This window comes from Hyperoodon ampullatus, assembly GCF_949752795.1.
Source record: "Hyperoodon ampullatus genome assembly, chromosome: X".
In the NCBI taxonomy this organism is placed as follows: domain Eukaryota; kingdom Metazoa; phylum Chordata; class Mammalia; order Artiodactyla; family Ziphiidae; genus Hyperoodon; species Hyperoodon ampullatus.
Window position 1 is genome coordinate 79,044,848 of NC_136913.1, and position 20,942 is coordinate 79,065,789.

The 20,942-nt window shown below is 34.8% G+C and overlaps 1 protein-coding gene across 8 annotated transcripts in view; it reads left to right on the forward strand.

Moving 5' to 3' along the window:
• PCDH11X (protocadherin 11 X-linked) overlaps positions 1 to 20,942 on the forward strand; it is a gene marked incomplete at both ends in the record, with an annotated part of 695,461 nt that overhangs the window by 358,370 nt on the left and 316,149 nt on the right. For 3 of the 8 annotated variants that reach the window (XM_079727504.1, XM_079727507.1, XM_079727508.1), the window contains one exon: positions 18,364 to 18,393. The exons of 4 other annotated variants lie outside the window; for them this stretch is intronic. In XM_079727504.1, coding sequence (XP_079583630.1) covers positions 18,364 to 18,393 — 30 coding nt within the window. Of the gene's footprint in view, positions 1 to 18,348; positions 18,394 to 20,942 lie in introns of all 8 variants that reach the window. One more of the 8 variants, XM_079727506.1, reaches the window with a different exon arrangement.

A 20,942-nucleotide genomic window follows, 5' to 3' on the forward strand; every position in this document is an offset into this window, starting at 1 on the left:
ACTTTTCTCAATCACTTGAAGTTTGCCATCTGACTAGACTAGAACCAGGCTAAAAATGTCTCCATGTCAGACAACCACAGTTTAATGCTGGCCTAGGGGTTTTTGCTTTTTATTAATCTCAGCAAAAACCTTGAAATTATGAATAAGAAGATAGTTTGTGTATACATTTTTAATGCAGGTTACTCTGCCCAAGAAGAGTGTTGCCTAGTATATGTTCACGTGATGATATACAGGAGCTGATATTGAAATAATAATGATAAAGTTGCACTGATTTTAATGGTGTGCATTTAAATATAAATGAGAATAGTGGTCCAAATAAATTCCATCATATTTTGAACAGAGTTATTATAAATTAGGGTCACCTTGCAAAAGGTAATAAAGAAGACCCATTGGCTGTGATGTTACTGAGGACTAACACAAATGAATATAGCTCTAAAAAAAAGTGGAGATACATATCATATTATTTTTTTCTTTAACAAACTGCTAAATAAAATTAAAAAGAATAGAATGAATACATCAACAAAGAAATGGTGTGCAGTGACTTATAAAAAACAATATACTCTTCTCAATATATCTAATCTTATCACTTACAGAACACATGAAAGTTGTGCTCTAATGGTGTCCAAATCCAATATTTCCCATGATGAGGTCTTTCCAGCTTCATAGATAGATCTTATTTCATTTTCCACTTTTTATTTTCCCTTGTCATTTCTTTAAAACAACTGAGCATTAAAAAACTCCAGTTACGAAGAACTAAAAATTTGTTATAACTATAAAAAATTGGACATACCTGTAAGTAGAAGTCTGCTGCACCAGAGAAAATGTTTATAGCAAATATATTTTGTCTCAGACATGGTAGCTTATTGGCTTCTAAAAATTTTGCTTTTCCTTGGTTAGTCTCTTTTAAACTTAAGTAAGCTTTATTTTTTAAATTGTAATTTTTATTGAGATAATTCTAGGTTTAAATGAAGTTGTAAGCAATAATACAGGGAGTTCCTCTGTATCCTTTACTTGTTTTCTCCAAAAGGTAACATCTTGTAACACTTTAACATAATATCAAAACCAAGATATGGACATCGGTACAATCCACCAAACTCATTTAGATTTTATTAGATTTACATACACTCATTTGCGTTTATGTGTGTGTGTGTGTGGTTCTGCACAACCATATCACGTGTATGTTCATGTATCCACCACCACAGTCAAGGAACTGAACAGTTCTTTCACTAAAACCTTCCCACTTGTCGCCTTTTTATTAGCATACTCATCTCCCTCAAACCATTCCTCCCCATGCTTAATCTCTGGCAACCACTAATCTATTCTCAATTTTTATAATTTTGTGATTTTAAGAATGAGTATAAATCAAATCATACAGTTTGTAACCTTTGGGTATTGTTTTTTTCATTCAGCATAATTCCCTGGAGGTTCACCCAAGTTGTTGCATGTATCAATTGTTCGTTCCTTTTTCTTGCTGAGTAACATTCCATGGTATGGATATACCATAGTTTGTCTAACCATTCACTTATTGACAGGCTTCTGAGTTGTTTCTAACTTTTTAGCTGTTTCTAATTTTTTCTTAAGTATGAATTAAGCTGCAATGAACATTAGTGTTCAAGTTGTGGTGTGGATGTGATGTAAGTTTTAATTTCTCTGAGATAAATGTCCAAATGTGTAATTGCTGGGTCACATTTAGTTTTATAAGAAACTGTCAAATTGCTTTCCACAGTGTCTATACCATTTTTATTCCCATCAGCAATGAATGAATGATTCATTTCTTTGCAATCTCGCCAGTATTTGGTGTTGTTACTATTTTTTTTTTAACTTTAGCCATTCTGATAGATGTGTAATGTTATCTCATTGTGATTTAAATTTGTATTTCCCTGATGGCTAATTGCTATGGTATGGATGTTTGTGCCCCACCCCCTATGCATATGCGGTAATTCTAACCCTCAAGGTGATGGTATTAGGAGGTGAGGTTTTTGGAATGTGATTAGGTCATGAAGTCAGAGTCCTCAGGAAGAATTAGTGTCCTTATAAAAGAAGCCTGAGAAAGCTCCCTTGCCCTTTCACCATGTGAGAACACAGCAAGAAGTCACCTTCTACGGACCAGGAACTAGCCCATCACCAAACATCGAATCAGCCAAGTCTTGGACTTCCAAACCTCCAGAACTGTGAGAAATAGATATGTGTTGTGTATAAGTTATCTAGTTTATGCTATTTATTTATTGCAGCTCAAATGGACTAAGATGGTAATGATGTTGAACTTCCTTTCATTTGCCATCTGTATATCCTCTTTAAGGAAATGGCCATTCATATCTTTTGTTCGTGTTCTAAATGAATTGCTTTAGAAATTTTTACTGTTGCATTTTGAACGCTCTTTATATGCTGTAGATACTACTCCTTTGTCAGATGTATGAATTGCAAATATATCTTCCCAAACCATAGGTTGTATTTTCATCCTCTTCACATGGAACACATTTTAAATTTTGATGAAATCTAATTAATCAATTTTATTTTTAAAGAATGTGCTTTCGGCAGTTCACTTTTTATTTGTTTGAGGAATCTCTATACTTTTTTCCATAGTGGCTGCACTAATTTACATTCCCACCAACAGTACATGAGGATTCTCTTTTCTCCACATCCTTGCCAACACTTGTTATTTGTTGTCTTTTTGATAATAGCCATTTTGATGCCAAAACTCAGCCTCTGTGCACTGGTGCCAAGTTGAATCTTGGAGACAGAGTTTTGGGTGAAGTAGAAAAGAATAGCTTTATTGCTTTGCCAGGCAAAGGGGGAAACTGTGGGCTCAAGCCCTCAAAACTGTGTGTCCCAACCTGAGGGGATTTGGTGAAGAGTTTTATAACAATGGTTCAGGGACAGTGTTGCTGATAAGGAACAGGGTATGTGCAGGAACTGCATTCCTTTAATCTGGCCTCAGGTGGTCTCCTGATGAGCTTCTGTGGTTCTCTGATGTTATCCAAACCATGACCTTCTCTCTGGAATGAAGAATGTTCATCAAGTAGTTAGCATCTTCCATTTGTTGGGGATTTTAGTTCTGCAGAAGAGCTCAAAGAAACTGTTATGTATATCCCTTGAGGCAGAACCAAGACCCTGTCCCAAGGCTGCACTGTTTCTATTTTTTTAAAATACTTTTCCACATACAATATTTTATTTAGTATTTTTATAAGAATGTATGGTATAGTATTCATGCTTTTTACAGATACATAAGCTGAGGGTCAATGAAATTATATAACATGCTTATTAGTGGTAAAAATTAGTGGGAACAGGACCAAATTCCAGCTGACTTTAAAGTAAACACTTAATCTGCCTCACCTCACTACTTTGATCTCACTGATATGATAGTGGTTTAAAGGTAATTTAAATACTAAAGCTGAACAGGTATGGCCTGTGGCCCAGCAATCCCACTTCTAAGTTATATACAACACAGAAATGTGTGCATACATTCACCCAACACATGCACATATATACATAACAGCATAATTTACAGTATGGAAAAGCTAGAAATAACCTAGATTGTCCAACAATAGAATCAATAAATTGCCATATATTCATCCAGTGGAATATAATACAGTGCAAAAATTAAATTATTGGCACAATTTTCCCAACCACATGGGAAAATTGGACAAACCAAATGATGTTGAAAGAAGCCATTCAAAAATAAAGTGTACAGTATGATCCCATTATTATAAAGTACCAAAATAGACTAAACTAAACTATGAGAAAGTGGGTGGGCTACAGCAGGATGTTGGGTTCTGGATGCTACTTCTGTGTGATTTATTGACCCAGGTTATGGTTATGGAACACCCAGGGTGTGTTCACTTTGTGAAACTTCATCAATTTATAATGTTGCACTATTGTTTCTTGACTGCTCCTCTCTTATCTCTGCACCCCCTCCCTTCCCTGATCAGCAACTGCTTGAACCTGCCCTTTGGAACTCAGGGAAGGTCATGGAGGCTGAAGCCTACTCCCTACAAACAAGAAACAGGGGACTCAGAAAAGCTTCCATGCCCGGGAGACCCACATGGTCCTGCTCGATTTCAAAATGCTTTTTCTACATCAGTTGATAGGACCATATGATTTTCCTCCTTAACCTGTTTATATGCTGGATTACATTGTTTCTCCAATGTTGAAAAAGTCCTGCACACCTGGAATGTTCTTGATCATGGTGTATAATTATTTTTATACACTGTTGAATTTGATTTGCTAATATTCTGTTTAGGATTTTTGCTTCTACACTCATAAGAGATATTGGTTAGTAGTTTATTTTTTTATACTGTTTTTGTCTAGCATTGGTATCAGGGCAATAATAGCCTTATCAATGAATTGGGAAGCATGCTTCCTCTTATTTTTCTTGGAATATACTTGGAATCAACTATTCTTTAAATGTTTGGCAGAATTCTCTAGAATTCTAATTGTACCACTGTATTTATTCAGATAACAGAAATTTCTCCCTCCACTTGACACTTGTTTTGATATATTCTCATCCCAAAGAAACGCACCTACATTAAATTATGCTTATTTTAGCCATGACCTTATTTAGAGAAACAATGAGACAGTCCTGATCTTTTAATCTTGATATGCTACAACCTGGAAACATGTCTTTGTGATGAACAAAAATGTCAGAGTGGTAACTCACCTACAAAGAGCATACAATTAAGATAAAACTTTTGGAGATTATCAGGCAGGGCTGACTGAAATTCACTTTCTACCCTTTCTTGGGGTAAAAGAAAATAACTAAGGTTGCCATAACTGTGAAAGAAAAAAAAATTTAATGGCCCCAAGGGTAAATTTGACTGTCACTGAAATTAAAACAGATTTTGTTAGAGCATTTCTAATGATTTAATGTTTGTTTTGGCTTATGGTATCAAGCATTGTTCCTGTAGCCCATTTTAAAGTTTTGCTATCTATCTGTATAGTACTAGTTATGAAATATTTTGCTTTCTGCTGTTCTTTGCTTGCAATGATTAATTCCTAGTCAGGTGATGGATGTGAATAAAGGGTGGCAATTACAATTTCTTTAATCACTTAATAATGTGGGTCCAGGACTCAATTGAGATTTTAGACATATATCTAAAGGAATTATACTGAATTTTCTATTAATCACTGCATCCTTAGTGCTGACAAGGTCTCTTTCTAACAATAGATCTAATCATTTCAAGATAAGCCACAATTAGAATGAATATGATAAAGATTTCATCATCTGGGCCAAGATCCTGATCCCATGAGCCCAAGATAGAAACCTCTGTTTCACTACTTAATTTAACATTAAGGGCCATGCATTAAGTCTTGTGGCTCTGGAGATTTATAAATGTTTAAAGCCCTTAATAAACTTAGCTTTTTACTTTTGGACCATAGTCACTAGCTGAATAAAATATTTGATATTTTTTTTTGAAACTGGGACTTTATTTCATATGCTTCAGGCAAACTAGATCAGTATTATACAGTTTTCTATAATTCATTTTCATAAGGTAGTGATTTACTTGTGACCTCAAAGCAAAACTTTTCCCTCTCACAGTCTTTTTTTTTTTTTTTTTTGCGGTACGCAGGCCTCTCATTGTTGTGACCTCTCCCGTTGAGGAGCATAGGCTCCAGACGCGCAGGCTCAGCAGCCATGGCTCACGGGCCCAGCTGCTCCGTGGCATGTGGGATCTTCCCGGACCGGAGCACGAATCCGTGTCCCCTGCATTGGCAGGGGGACTCTCAACCACTGCGCCACCAGGGAAGCCCCCTCTCTCACAGTCTTTTACTACCATTCAAGGCACTTCAGCATATATCAGAAATTAATTAATTGATCATCTCTAAGTATTTTTTAGTAGCTGACTTGGTCAGTAGATTGTAAGATTCTTCCTTGTTTGTTATAGTGTACTCAAGGTTTCACAGTGCATGGTTAAAATAAAGGATGATGATGTTGATATTAATAATAACAGGCAGAGTTTGTTGAAAGCTTACTATACGATGGTGTTAAGTGCTCTACTGTATTAACTCACTTAGCCCTCACAAACACTCTATCATAGTGCTGCTATTTTTATTCTTGGTGTTTTACAGATAGACAAGCTCAAGCACCAAATAGAGTATTCAAGCAGCTGGCCCATGGTCACACAGTTAATAAGTGGTAGACCTGAGCTTTGAGCCAGGCAGTCTACTTCCATAGCCCATGAACCTAAGTACCATGCCTGTCACATAGTAGATGCTCAATAAATATTTGTTGACTGATAAAATTCTATAGTTAAAGCTCCCAAGAATTACAACTCTCTCATTCTTCTAAAAATACTAACGATAAATAACCAATCATAAAAATAAAAATGTCCTGAATACAGAACTCTGCTGAGAATAAATGCAGCCAGAGAGATAAATGGAACCATCCACTGTTTTATGTTGAATTGGAAGCTGAAAATAACAATGCCAATGTGGTAAATTGGAAAAAAAATGAAAATCTACATGATAGATTCACAAAGCAGTAAAAAATGTACAAGCTTAAAATATTTTAGATACTTTAAGAGCTAAATTCTGGGAAGACGCCTGAGGCTGATGAGCCTCTAGGGGAATGAAATAACTTTTTAAATAAAGTTCATACCCTATCTTATGCAGTTTTAATGTAAGTCTTTGATAATTCAAGGCTTTATGGATCACTCAGGAGGAGTGTTTTTATTTCTGTATTATAGAAATCTGGCAGCATCATAGATATTGGAGTTTAGCTATGGTAAATATTCAGTTGTGCATTTAATTAATATTCACTTTATATATCTGCTAAAGCTATAACTAAGTGTTTAGAAATTATTCTCTGGGAAATAAAATTATAGAAGGATACCTCTGTTATTGAGGGAAAAGCTGCCAAACTATTTTGAGATCACAAGTATTGTAATTTCTATATTCTTGTCTTTGTTCCCTTATGAAGACTATAATCTCTGTAAGGGCAAAGATGATTATTTCTATCTTGGCAATCGCTGTATCCTAGTAACTAGCCTGGTGAATGAGTGAATGAAGAAGTTAGAGGTGATGGAGGAAACAAAAATTCATTCTAGGTTGTATTTTCCCAGCACTGTCACACTGGGTAGTCCTTCTTACCTTGAAGGGGAACTAGATTGTGAATCCTTGGTCTTTTCTCCACAAATAAGATGCTCTCCTTACATATGATGCATCTGACTTAACCAGATGGAAACTGAACAAAGAATTAAAATGGTTGAATTGGAAAATTGGTCAATTATACAATTTAGTAGTTTGCCTACATTATAGAAAATAAACTAATACTAGAGGCTTCAGATTATGCAGCTGGCCATGTTACTTGCATATGTAAAAACATTGAATATTCTAAGTGTTAATATAAATGTAACGGTAATTATTTTTCCCGCGGTACGCGGGCCTCTCACTGTTGTCTGTGGCCTCTCCCGTTGCGGAGCACAGGCTCTGGATGCGCAGGCTCAGCGGCCATGTTTCACGGGCCCAGCTGCTCCACGGCATGTGGGATCTTCCCGGACCGGGACACGAACCCGTGTCCCCTGCATCAGCAGGTGGACTCTCAACCACTGCGCCACCAGGGAAGCCCTGTAACAGTAATTTTGAGGGAAAATTAACTCAGAGAAATGCAGTAGGTAAATACAAATGTAACTGCCTAACGTTAAAATCAATGCAAATGACTACTTTATAGAAGCACATCTGAATGCACTTTCTCTAGTATAGAAAATCATTAGTTAGGAAATAAAGTACTATAGGGGATATATAATATTTATTTGGAATTATTCATACATATTTGAAACATTATTCATCATCTATTTATTGCTAGATATTGTGGCATATAGAACATTAACTTCTAGTAGTATAATATTTATTTTTGATGCATCTCTACCTAAGACATACAACTGGCTTGGGTGCAAAGAATATTTCCTTCTTGATTCATGCAATCTTGGCACATAGTATAAATCTCTGTACCTCAGTTTCCACACATGTAACATTAGCATAATTGTATTTATATGATGAACTATTCTAAGGATTAATTCAGATAATGTATATTAAATAACTAAGAGAAAGTCTGATTCATAGGACTCTTAAAAATAGTTGATGTCCAGGCTTCCCTGGTGGTGCAGTGGTTGAGAGTCCACCTGCCGATGCAGGGGACACGGGTTCATGCCCCGGTCCGGGAGGATCCCACATCCCGCGGACTGGCTGGGCCTGTCCGTGAGCCATGGCCACTGAGCCTGTGCGTCCGGAGCCTGTGCTCTGCAGCGGGAGAGGCCACAGCAGTGAGAGGCTCACATACGGAAAAAAAAAAAAAAAATAGTAGATGTCCAAAATAGTTGGGAGAGAAAAAGAAAGAAGAAAAGAGAGATGGGAGGAAGAGAATTTTATTTGACCTTCAAAATAATCTCTAAAGGGTAGGAGGGCTATGAATTGTTATTTTTATCTCCATTTTACATATCAATAAACAGATTCAGAGAGCTCAAAGGACTTGCTCAGGGTCACACAGCTCTTTGCTCCCTTGTGGTAAGATAGTATTTTATTCATCTGCCCATTATAACACTTAAAATGTAATACTGTAATTATCTATTTCTACCTCTGGCTTCCCTATTAAACTGTGAGATCCTTTTGCGCAAGGGCCTTATCCCATTCATTTTTCTATAATTTAGAAAATTTGTACATAGTACCAAATAGGCTTCTGCTAAATGTTTCACAAATGAGTGAGTGATCTGGAACTGGAACCTATGTCACATTATTCAAAACTGTATATTCTATTTCTCTTGTACCATATGCTTACTTATAATCATCCCAGTCCTCCAAAAACTTACGTATTATATGAAATATAGTGATTTGTGTTCAGTAATCTTTCAATGCATTTTTGGTTTGATAATCATAAAACAGAACAACCTATTTTCTATCCTAGTGTATTGTTTTCCTGAAATGGGAGTATATCCCCTTTGCTAATTGTATTTTTAACTAGGACTGCCATAACAAATTACCAAAATATTTGGTTAAAACAACAGAAATTTATTCTCCCACAATTCTGCAATCTACAGTTCTGAAATCAAGGTGTCCTCAGTGCCTCTGAAAGCCCTAGGGAAGAATCCTTGCTTGTTTCTTCCAGCTTCTTTGGGCACCTGGCAATATTTGGCATTCATTAGCTTGTAGCTGCATCCCTCTAGTCTCTGCCCCACCATCACTTGGCCGCTTTCTTTCTCTCTCTGTGTGTCCTCTTCTTACAAGGACACCAGTCTTTAGATTTAGGACATCCCTAAATCCAGGATGATTTCATCTCAAGATCCTTAACTAACTAACCTCTACAAAGACCCTTTTTACAAATAAGATCAAATTTTGAGTTTGGAGTGGACATGAATTGTTGGAGGACACTATTCTATCCACTAAAGCTATTATGCTTCATTTGAGTTGATAGTATTAAGACAAGCTTAATGAAATCTCACAAACCTAAAAACAATGAATCCAACTGGGGAAAAAAATGAAGGGCTTTGAGTTTCAGTTTTTTCAGATGATTTGAAATAAAGTTGAAAATTCTGCAGAAAATGCACTAAAAGTGGAAATTCAGTATGGAATTGCTAAAGGAGTTTGAAATAGGGGAGAATATATCAGTAATCCGCTAAGAGCTCAAGAAAACTATATGATGATCCCAGAAGAGAATATTTTTCCTACCTAGGAAATAAGCAAGAAATGATAATGGATATCAGACAATTATAATAACTTAGTCTGCTGTAAGCTAGGTAATATTAGATTAAAACTAAAGCTGAAGGATACATTAAAATGAATGCAACTATATCTTAGTTTCAAGTCACAATCAGGAAGTCATATGCTTAACTAGTACCTATGTGAGACCACTATATGAGAATTTAACGTTCACTTGAATTGATGCTAATGAACTAATGATACTGTTTTAAAATACCCTTTTGTTATCTCAGAGTTTGATATAAAGGCAGGCACATAGGTCACTTTTAAATTTGTATTTCTTATCATAGATCTAGTTAGTCATGCTTTCATATAATATAAAACCCAGGCATTCAAAGAATTAAGCAGTCTGGTAGCTACTCACATTAAAACAATGATTTCCTTTTAGCAAATAAGAAAGATCATTTGTATTCTGATGTTTATTCTCATAATCACTTTATTGTTTGATGTTCATTTTGTAAACATCTACAAGCTTCAATAGATGCAATGCAACAATCTCAGTTTTGCATTTCACAAGAATGACACGTTAAGATGATCTGTAATTTAAAGTGATATTGGAGACAATTGCATATGTCTTTAGGAGCAAACAGAGGTATATTTATGCAAATTCAAACAATTAAAAATGAAACACTGTTTTGACTGACATGCAATATTTTAAGAAAGCAGACGTGTCTGTCACATTGATTTTGTTATTGTCACAGTATAAGAATGTTTCAGGGCAAGAGTAGGGTTTTGAATAAACCAGAAAGATTATGTGAGAACAAGTGTAATAGTATTCTGACTTAACCCTGCTTTCTCATAAGAAACTGTGAATTTGGTATCATCCATAATATTCCGCTTCTATGTCACTCTGAGAATATTTTACTCTTGTTTATCTTTGTTAGATCAATTCTTGTATCAATCTTGAATAAAACATTATTTTTCCCCCCTTAGTTTGACTCTCATTCTGGTACTCTATATAATCTCTGCATGTTCCAAATCCAAGATTCAGCACCCATGAAAAAATCATTTCAACTGGATTTAATCGGTACTCTCAATCCCTTTCCCCCATATTCAGCAAATGCAATGTCATTGTCCCATGATATCCTATGTGTTCTTCCAACAGTTTTATCAGACTTTTAACAGTGATATAATATAAGGTAGGTGGACTTGAATAAATAATTTGACAAACATTTTTAAAAGTTTCATTCACTTTAGCAGAGGGAATTTCCTTAATATATTTCAAATTATATGTAAATTCATATCAAGAAATAGATAACTTTTCAACCCTCTCAATGGATGGGTTTGGCAATCTGTTCAATGGTATCTTAGTAACAGGGAATAGCACATTAAGCTCACATAGTAGAATAGTTCATGCTACATAGTTTTATTGATCTAATTAAAATAATTTTGGATGGCAGTGTACAGTTTAAAAATATTTAGATAGGAATTTAATTCTATGTATTCTAATATTTAATTCTAATATTTAGATAGTCTTTAATTCTAAAGTTAAAAATAAATTACCTTGGTGGCAAGGATGTGGAGAAATTGGAACCCTTGACCACTACTGATGGGAGTGTAAAATTGTGCAGCTGCTTTGGAAAACAGTCTGGCATTTCCTCAGAAGATTTAACATAATGTCACCCTATGACCCAGCCATTCCACTCATAGGTATATACTCAAGAGAAAAGAAAACACATGTCCATGCAAAAACTTCTCTATGATGTTTATATTAGCATTATTCATAACACCCAAAAGGTGTAAATAACCCAAATCCCCATCAACTGATGAATGTTTAAACAAAATGTGGTATATCTATACAATGAAATATTATTTGGACATAAAAAAGGAATGACTTACTGAAAGATGATGCAACATGGTTGAACCTTGAAAACATTATTATAAGTGAAAGAAGCCAGCCACTAAAGACCATATATTATATGATTTTATTCATAAGTCCAGAACAGAGAAATATACAATAAAAAAAACAGAAAGTAGGTTAGTGGTTGTCTGAAGCTTGGGAGAAGTGAGAGGTTAGGGGGTGATAGTTAAAGAGTATGGGGTTTCTTTTTTGTTGTTTTGTTTTATGTGTTTTAAAAAATTTATTGGGGTATAGTTGATTTACAATGTTGTGTTTTAGGGTTTCTTTTTGAGGTGATGAAAGTGTTATAAAATTGAATATGGTGATGATTACAGACACCTGTGAATATACAAAAAACATTGAATTTATACTTTAAATGGATTAATTCTATGGTATGTAAGGTATATCAATAAAGATGTTAACATAAAACACCAGTAATAAGAGCTAACATATATACACTATTCAAAGTGCCAACTACTGTTTGATGTCCCTAGTTTACTGATTTAACCCTTGTAACAAATACTCTGGAGTAGGAACTCATATTTCTCTATTCTACAGATGATGAAACTAAGGCAAAATGACAAGAAGAAACATGTCTGGGGTCACATAGGTAATAAGCATTAGAGACAAGAGTTGAATCCATTCAATATAGCTCCAAAATTTGTGCTTTTCAGTAAGATTCATAATCAATTATTACAATCTAGCTCTAATTATCTATGTAATTAAATAATAGAGGAATATCTTGTTATTTGATTCAGTCTACAAATATTTATTGTAGGTATCCTTAGTACCAGTCACTTTTTTAGGCATTGAGACTATAGCAGAATTCCAAACTCCAAAATGACAAAATGCCTGCTGCTATGGAGCTTACATTCTAGAACTTTAGAATCCAGAAGATCTGTATTGAAACCTCAGCTCTACACCTTACAAGTAGAGTGATTAAGTAAATTTCTTCATCTCTTTGATCCACATTTTCCTCTTTGTAAAATGGAAATGATAATTTTCTCACATCAAAGTGTCACTATAACAATTAAGTGAGATGATATTTGTAAAGCATTTACTAAAATGCTTCATACTCAATAAATGAAAGGTGATGATAGTAGTGGCAGTGATAGTTGTAGTAACAGTATTCCTGTTATTGTCACAATCATCACCTTCATCATCATTAAATGTAGCTAATGCCTTGGATTCAGTGTAGGAGGAAGACATAGCCTTCTAAAGTTTTGCTTGAATAAGTTCACATAGCTACTTGTGAACCCAGGACTGAAACCTGAATCTTCTGATTTCAAATTTCATATTCTCTTTACTGATGTATTTAAACTATGTATACAATTTTTATACCAGTCTCAAATTTAGAAAAAAGAGAATAAGACAATAAAAATCCATAGATACATTCCCTTAAATGTGTTCTTTTGAAATGGTGATTTACATTTTAGAAAGGAAATAGATAGTAAACAAACATGTTGAGAAGGACATTTAGGCTTACCATTATTATTAGATTCACCAGTATCTTTCCTTTATAGCCAACAACACTCTAAGTTGCTAACTGAATAAAGTTCTGAAATACAATGTCACATGTATCAGCCTACTAAAAAAATAAACTAGGCTGTGATATGGAGATTTAAGGCAAGTAAAAATTACACTTCAAGTTCTGATATATTTAAAGCATATATTAGGGGGAGGGGTTGGATATTCCACATGGTATAGTATTAGAAACCTGACTCCATAGGCTTTTATTTTTTTATAAACACACATGCACACACAGCGATAAAAAACCTTATTCCCCAGTTTTATTCCATCTGTTAGACAAATATTTATTCGGGATCTGCTCTGTGTACACAGTCATAACTATTTTCATTTGACCATGCCATTCAGAAAAGGTACCTCCACAACACTGCTGGTGTCACTGAAAGTGCTTTTTGTTAAATCTTGACAACTACTGGACATCTCAAGTTGCTATCGCATCTGATCCAGCTGACAAAAATTTAGTGATGGTTGAATGGACCTAGAGATTAGCATACTAAGTAAAGTAAGCCAGACAGAGAAAGACAAATATCATATGATATTGCTTATATGTAGAATCTAAAAAATAAATGATACAAATGAACTTACATACAAAACAGAAATAGGCCCACAGACATAGAAAACAAACATGGTTACCAAAGGAGAAAGGTGGGGGGGACAAATTAGGAGTTTGGGATTAACATATACACATTACTACATATAAAATAGATAACCTACAAGGACCTACTGTATAGCACAGGGAATTATACTCAATATTTTATAGTAACCTGTAAGACAAAAGAATCTGAAAAATATATATATATGTGTATGTATGACTGAATCACTTTGCTGTTTTCCAGAAAATAACATTGTAAATCAACTATACTTCAATTAAAAAAAGAAATTTAGTGATGGTTGATGCTTTATTGAGTGATTATCGTAATCAGCTTTTAAAATAAATCTGTGCTTATCAAGTGCATTGTCTCCTGTACACATTCTGTTCTATTTCTTTCTTAATCTGCAGGCAGAGTAGTGAGTTAGGATAACCTCTGGTGTCTTTGTCCTCTAATAAGTTTCTTCCTCTTTCTGTTACCTTTGTTTAGAGATGTGGCTGCCTTGACTTCTGACTCTAGTCTTGTTCCCTTTACTCTGACATTAGTCTTAGTGATCAGAAATTCCTAATGGTTGTGTTCAAGAGGACAGCTGCTCTGTAAGCAGCAGCAATACATGAAGGCAGAATGATGGTAACAGCTGTACTGTACACAAGTCAGAAAAGGAAAAGAGAAGTAGTAAACTTGGAGATGGGTAAAAGAAGGAGTTAGGATTTTTCAGAGACTGCACAGAGGCAATATTCTTTTGGGTTAGAGATCTCTTCTTCTGTTGACCCCACCCTTTGTCCTTGTTGTGTTCATTCTGAATGCACAGGCCAAAAACAGACAAAGCTGAAACACTAAAGCACATAAATATTGAGGAATACCAAAATCATTTGATCTTATTTCTTCCAATTATACCAATACAGCTACAGCCTCAGTGTATACTTGAATAACTCTTCACTGTGGTGACTTATCTGCCACCATACTCTACTGTGCTAATGCTGTATGATACAGAAGAGAGCTGACTAAAATTTGAGGGTGCTCTCCTAGTTGGATCATCCCCTTGATATTAACACACTTTACTTCTCTTGTATGCTATATCTTGGCCCTCTTTTTCATTAGAGTCAATCAGCTCTATCAATCTAGAAAATTAGATATAATAGGAGAAATGTTCATTTATTGGCAGTAAGAGTTAGAATTTATTCACTCCTAGAGGTTAATAAGAATGTATGAAAACTACATGACTAATGTATACTATAGAAAATTCTGAGCCCATAACATTCAGACTGGTGAACTTTTCTCCCTACCTTACTATATATAATTTAGTTTGGAGAGTGATTTAGTTGATATAATTTTGTCCTCTTGGGGGTCATTTTTAAAATAAGGGGATAAAAATCCATGTCTCCATTAAAATAGAAATGGCTTTTCAGCGTGTTTTTTCCCCTTCCAGAATTGATTTTTTTTAAATGTTTCTATCATCAAATCTGGTATCAATTTGCCAACCTACTTACATGCCTGCCAATATATTTCTGTGCTTTCTTTTAATTCTAATGCTTGTCTAGTTGTCATGAGATAGGGCCCACTTATGGTGACAGATTGTGTTCTGTCTGTGTGGTGTGGAAAATGCAAAGACTACCATTTTAATATTTCCCACTTGACCTATTTTAAACTTTCTCAATGGAAATTCTCAAACAAGGGCAAAAGGAGCACAGCATAGGCAATGCTCTTAATTAAAATATATAATTTCGGGAAATAAACACATATTCTGGAGTTCTCTTTTTTCACTGCATTGATAAAGAGGTGCTCTCAATATGTTGACTAGCCTTAAATATTAAGTCATTACTTTTTCAATAATTCACTAATTTACCAAGATAGATATAATTAATATTTTCACATCTTCACTTGTCTTGCTAAGGATTTTGCATTGCTCAGTAATAAGTGGTAAAACATCTAACTAAAATCTAATGTTTTCTTGACAGTAAATTCCAATGGAGGGAATATAAAAAGATCTATTGTGGTTCTATAAAAGATCTATTGTGGTTCTATAAAATAAAGAAAGATTTTTTTAATATTATATTCTTAAATATGGGTAAAATGTTGAGGGTTTTTTGTCCATGATATTATTTCTGTTGGAAAGTTAAAATTTTTAACCTGTTATTTAAGAATTATTCATAATAAAGAGAGATGTAAATACCAATTGTTTAAAGACATTAAAATCCAAGGACACTTTCTTGAAAGAGATTATTCAAAGCATTATCCTCAGGCTATGCCTTCACAGACCAATAGAATTCTAACACTGAGCCATTGATGGCTGAATTTGATCAACACATAAGGACAATAAGAATATCTTAGGTTAAAAATAACTACCCAAAATGGAAAGAAAAAAACACACTTTGATTTTCTTAGATAGATTTGTGACCATGTCTTGATACCTTCCTCAAAAGTCAATTTTGGAAACTCAAATTATATTAAAATGACAGAAAAAAAAACTATACCCTTTTTGGTCTGAGAATAAGTCATTAGATAACAAAATACAGAGCCTTTGTTTTGTTTCAAGGCAAATTATGCTCAGAGACTGAGATTATCTTTGCCAATATTTTATTTAACACAAGTCTACTGTGGGAATTATAATTTCACAAGCCAATAGCATACAAAATAATGTCCCTTAATAAGCCAATAAAGAAATAACATACTCCAAACCAATGATTGATTAATTACACTATTGTTCCAGGCAAAGGGCACAATGAAAGAATAAAGTCCAAATTTAGTTGTGGTGTACCTTTCTGTTGCAGGAAGGGGGACCCCTTCCAGAGCCTAGAGTGGGCTCTTGTCTAACACTCGCAAATGAATTGTCCAAGGAGACACATGTACTGACAAAGCAAAATACTTTATTGGAAATGAGCACCCAGGCAGAGAGCAACAGGGTAAAGGAACCCAGAAGAACTGCTCTGCTATGTGGCCTGCGGTCTCAGGTTTTATGGTAATGTGATTAGTTTCTGGGTTATCTCTGGACAATCATCTTGCTTGGCCCATATTTGATCTGACTCAGGGTCCTCCCTGGTGGCGTTCACATCTCTCAGCCAAGATGGATTCCAGCATGAGGGTTTCTGGGAGGTGGCCAGGACATGTCGTCTCCTCCCTCCTTCTTTTAGCCCCTCCCAAATTCTTCCAGGTTAGTTTTACAAGACATACTATGGGTTGGCATGTCCTCCCTCCTTTGGCCTCTCCCAAATACTCCTGGTTAGATTTGGTGGCAGCACCACATTCTTCATCGAGACCTCCTGTTGCAAGACAACTCAGGCAAGAGGTTATCATCATGCCTGGTCAAGGTTTCAGTAAATGACTCCATAACATTTCTATGAGCTGGTTCTAGGGAGAGAGAGCTTAGTCAACTGAGAGCTGATGTCCAGCTGCCAGCACAAAGATGAAAGTCTCTTGTTGTAGAGCACAGCGCTAGGAAATGAAGGCACTGAGGCTGGCAAGCATGATAATCTCCTTCCCTGGGGCTGCTTCATTGTTTTCACCACTGCTGAGCAGAGATCCACCTTCCTAGGCAGGAGCCAATACCCCAAAGTCTTCAGAGATGTCCCCTTGCCATAGTTGCTTCTTCATATGTTCTTATTGATAAGACCCCGGAGGTGCCCCTCAGCAGTTGAGCTACTACTGAGTGCTTGTCAGCAACTGCAGATGTTGATGATGACATCCTGACACAACAACTTCAATACTTTTATCGAAACAATTTACTTATAAAAATAAGTATTCTTAGATCAAAACAATTTTTGTCATGAACAAATAGATCTGAAATCATATCAAACCACTAAACAACAGCATTCATCCTCTTACTACATTTATTGTATTTCTCTTTGTATATACCCTTATTTCAAATTCACCTCTATCTCCTCCCCAATTTTCTCTGATGCTCAGAGAAACTTTTGCACAGCTGTAGCAATGACAGGGAACTGAGATAAATTTTGAGGAGAAAGGACTTTTGGGAGCATCGTTAGCTAGAAATGTTAGACATGTGATCCTTTTATCATGTGATGTGTTCATCCTCTACAAAGGAGAATGAATCCAAGCGACAAATGGCCTAAATGCTTCTGGAGTTTTCAAAATCAATTTACCCCATTTCCTGAGGTTGAATGGGGGAAAAAAGAAGTCTTAAATAAAAATGAACAAAATGACTTTACCAGGATGGCTGCAAAAATTACTTAGTTGAACAGAATTGAATTAAGGTGCTCTTAAGACCCACAAAAATTAACATTTAGAGAGAGTATCCAAACTGTATAGATATTTATGTTTACTCCTAATTCATGAATCTCCAATTAAACTAGTTTTTTTTTAAGAAATGTGTTCATGCTTGAGATAAAGATTCATCCATTTAAAAATGGATGGAAAATAAATAAGGGAATATCTAATCAGAAATATGTCTTTTCTTGGCCAATGCCTATGTGAGCTAAGGATTTAATGACTTTCTGATGACCATTGAAGATTTTTATATGGCTCTATATATTGCTGTATGAGATTTACAATGTTATATCCCTTTCCTGAAACCACTGAAGAGTGCAACAGATGAAAATAGCTTCATTAGAAGAACAAAAATGTGTATTATTGCACTTGGAACTTTGGCATGTTTTTTAAAAAAATGTATTTGCAATAACAAATTGGAGCTGATTTTTGTTTTTGTTTTTGTTTTGTTTTGTTTTCCTTTGCTTCCTTTGCCTCCACTTTATCGTAAATCAGCGGAAATCTGAGGGAAAAAAGGCAGGAAAGGTAAGATTGTAAATTTCAAAGAAAATTGATTTCAAAATATGTTGTGATATTTTTTCTTACATTTCTGAAGCCACAGTAGCTACTAAGTGGAGTTAAAACTGTAAGTATTTAAGATGACATATGTTGTAGTTCTGCCTTAAAAGAGCTTCAAGCTGAGCTGTCTCTACATTTTGTATCACTTACACAGTCCTGGAAGCAATTTTCAAGTCTTATTTTATTTTTCATGAACACTTTATTTTCCCACTGTGCCAAAACAACATACTGCTGACAGCATCACTTTGTGAATATTCTGGTAATACAGTTATTTTATGATAAATTTTAGCAATAAAAGGGACCATTTTGGTGTCAATTCACAATTTAACAGTGACAGCAAAAGTTAGTGAATGTCTGCATGATGATGTCTGATAAGGTGACAGAGAAAAATACTATAAACTAAACATGGTTAATCAGTAAATTGATGTTCTCTGAGAAACTGGGCTTTAGAATGTCATCTTTCAATGCAAAAAAAAATTTCTAATTGAAATATAGTTGATGTACAATATTATGTTAGTTTCAGGTGTATTACATAGTGATTTGACATTTGCATACATTATGAAATGATTACCACCATGATTAAGACTAGTAACCATCTGTAACCTTATAAAGTTATCACAATATTATCGACCGTATCCTTTATGCTGTATATTACATCCGTGTGACATTTATTTTAAAACTGGAGGTTTCTACCTCTTAACCCCCTTCACCTTTTTCAACCACTTTCCTCCCCTCTGCCAACCAACTTTTTGTTCTCTGAAGTCTGTTTTTGTTTTTTAGATTCCACATATGAGATCATACAGTTGTTGTCTTTCTCTGTCTGATTTATTTAACTTAGCAAAATACCCTCTTGATTCATCCATGTTGTCACAAATGGCATGACCTCTTTTTTTTAATGACTGAGTAATATTCCATTATTATTTCATAATATTTGATGGACTCTTATTCGGCTTCCGTATCTTGGCTATTGTAAATAATGCTGCAATGAGCATTGGGATGTATATATCTTTCTGAAATAGTGTTTTAGTGTTTTTGTGCTGGATCATATAGCAGTTCTATTTTTAATTTTGTGAGGAAACTCCATACTGTCTTCCACAGTGGCTGTACCAATTACATTCCCACCAACAGTGCACAAGGGTTCCCTTTTCTGTACATCCTCACCAACACTCGTTATATGTTGTCTCTTAATGATAGCCATTCTGACAGGTGTGAGGTGGTATCTTATTGTGGTTTTGATTTGAAGTTTCCTGATGATTAGTGATGTTGAGCATCTTTTCATGTGTCTTTTGACCATCTGTATGTCTTCTATGAAAAAAAAAGTCTATTCTGTTCCTCTGTCCATTTTTTAATCAGGTTGTTTGTTTTCTTGACATTGAGTTGTATGAGTTCTTTATGTATTTTTGATATTAACCCCTCATCAGTTATATCATTTGCAAATATATTCTGCCATTCTGTAGGTTGCCTTTTTTGTTTTGTTGACAGTTTCCTTTGTTATGCAAAAACTTTTGAGTTTGATGTAGTCCCATTTGTTTATTTTTGCTTTTGTTTCCCTTGCCTGAGGAAATAGACCCCCCAAAATATTGCTAAGACTTATGTCAAAGACCATGCTGCCAATGTTTTCTTCTAGGACTTTTATTGTTTCAGGTCTTACATTTAAGCCTTTAATCCATTTTCAGTTTATTTTTGTATATGGTGTGAAAAAGTAGCCCAGCTTGATTCTTTTACATGTAGCTGTCCAGTTTTCCCAACACCATTTATTGAAGAGAATTTTTCACATTGTATATTTTGGCCTCCTTCAATGTGAAAATTTTAAGTTCTGCTCACATATATATGAACAGTCTAGCTGTCTAGAAAAAAATGGTTTTCTACCATTAAAAAAATAAACTATGTCACACATATTGTTAAATTTTAATTACCTCATTGGTTAAACTGCAACACCACTAAAAATAAACAGTTATTCAACTGTTCACTGACATTTGTTTTCTAGAATTTATGCCTTGGTTTCTTCACCATGTTTTGAGGTTTGGAACCAAAATGTTGTCATAAATATATGCTAGGTTAAATATGAGTGTTTTTCTAGTTTGAGAGACCAAATTTTGTCTTTGAAAAATAACTTGCCAAAGAGTGGTCTAGACTATGCCAGAAGTACTCTGTTAGCCCTGGATGGCTTTATCAAGTGTGAGATTACCTGAAAATGGAACCTGACCACAATGTCAAAATGAATTTTCATTAGTGTTTGAGAGATAAACTAAAATAACAGCATTAGATAATTTTCACTCAATATACCTTTCTGAGAGTTTTCAGATGCCTGTCTGAACCATCTTATCACTGTGACCTTGGAGTGATGACTTTTTGAGAATTAACTCCTCCGAGAAGGCAAAAATTTATAGAAGATTTCTCCAATTAAAAGGAGGGAAGCAAGGGGAATAAAATGTCACTAGCTATGTAAAGTGAAAGAGAGAGGGAGAGAGAGAGAGAGAAGCTCTACAGCTGTTAGGTGTTCTAACATTCTCAAA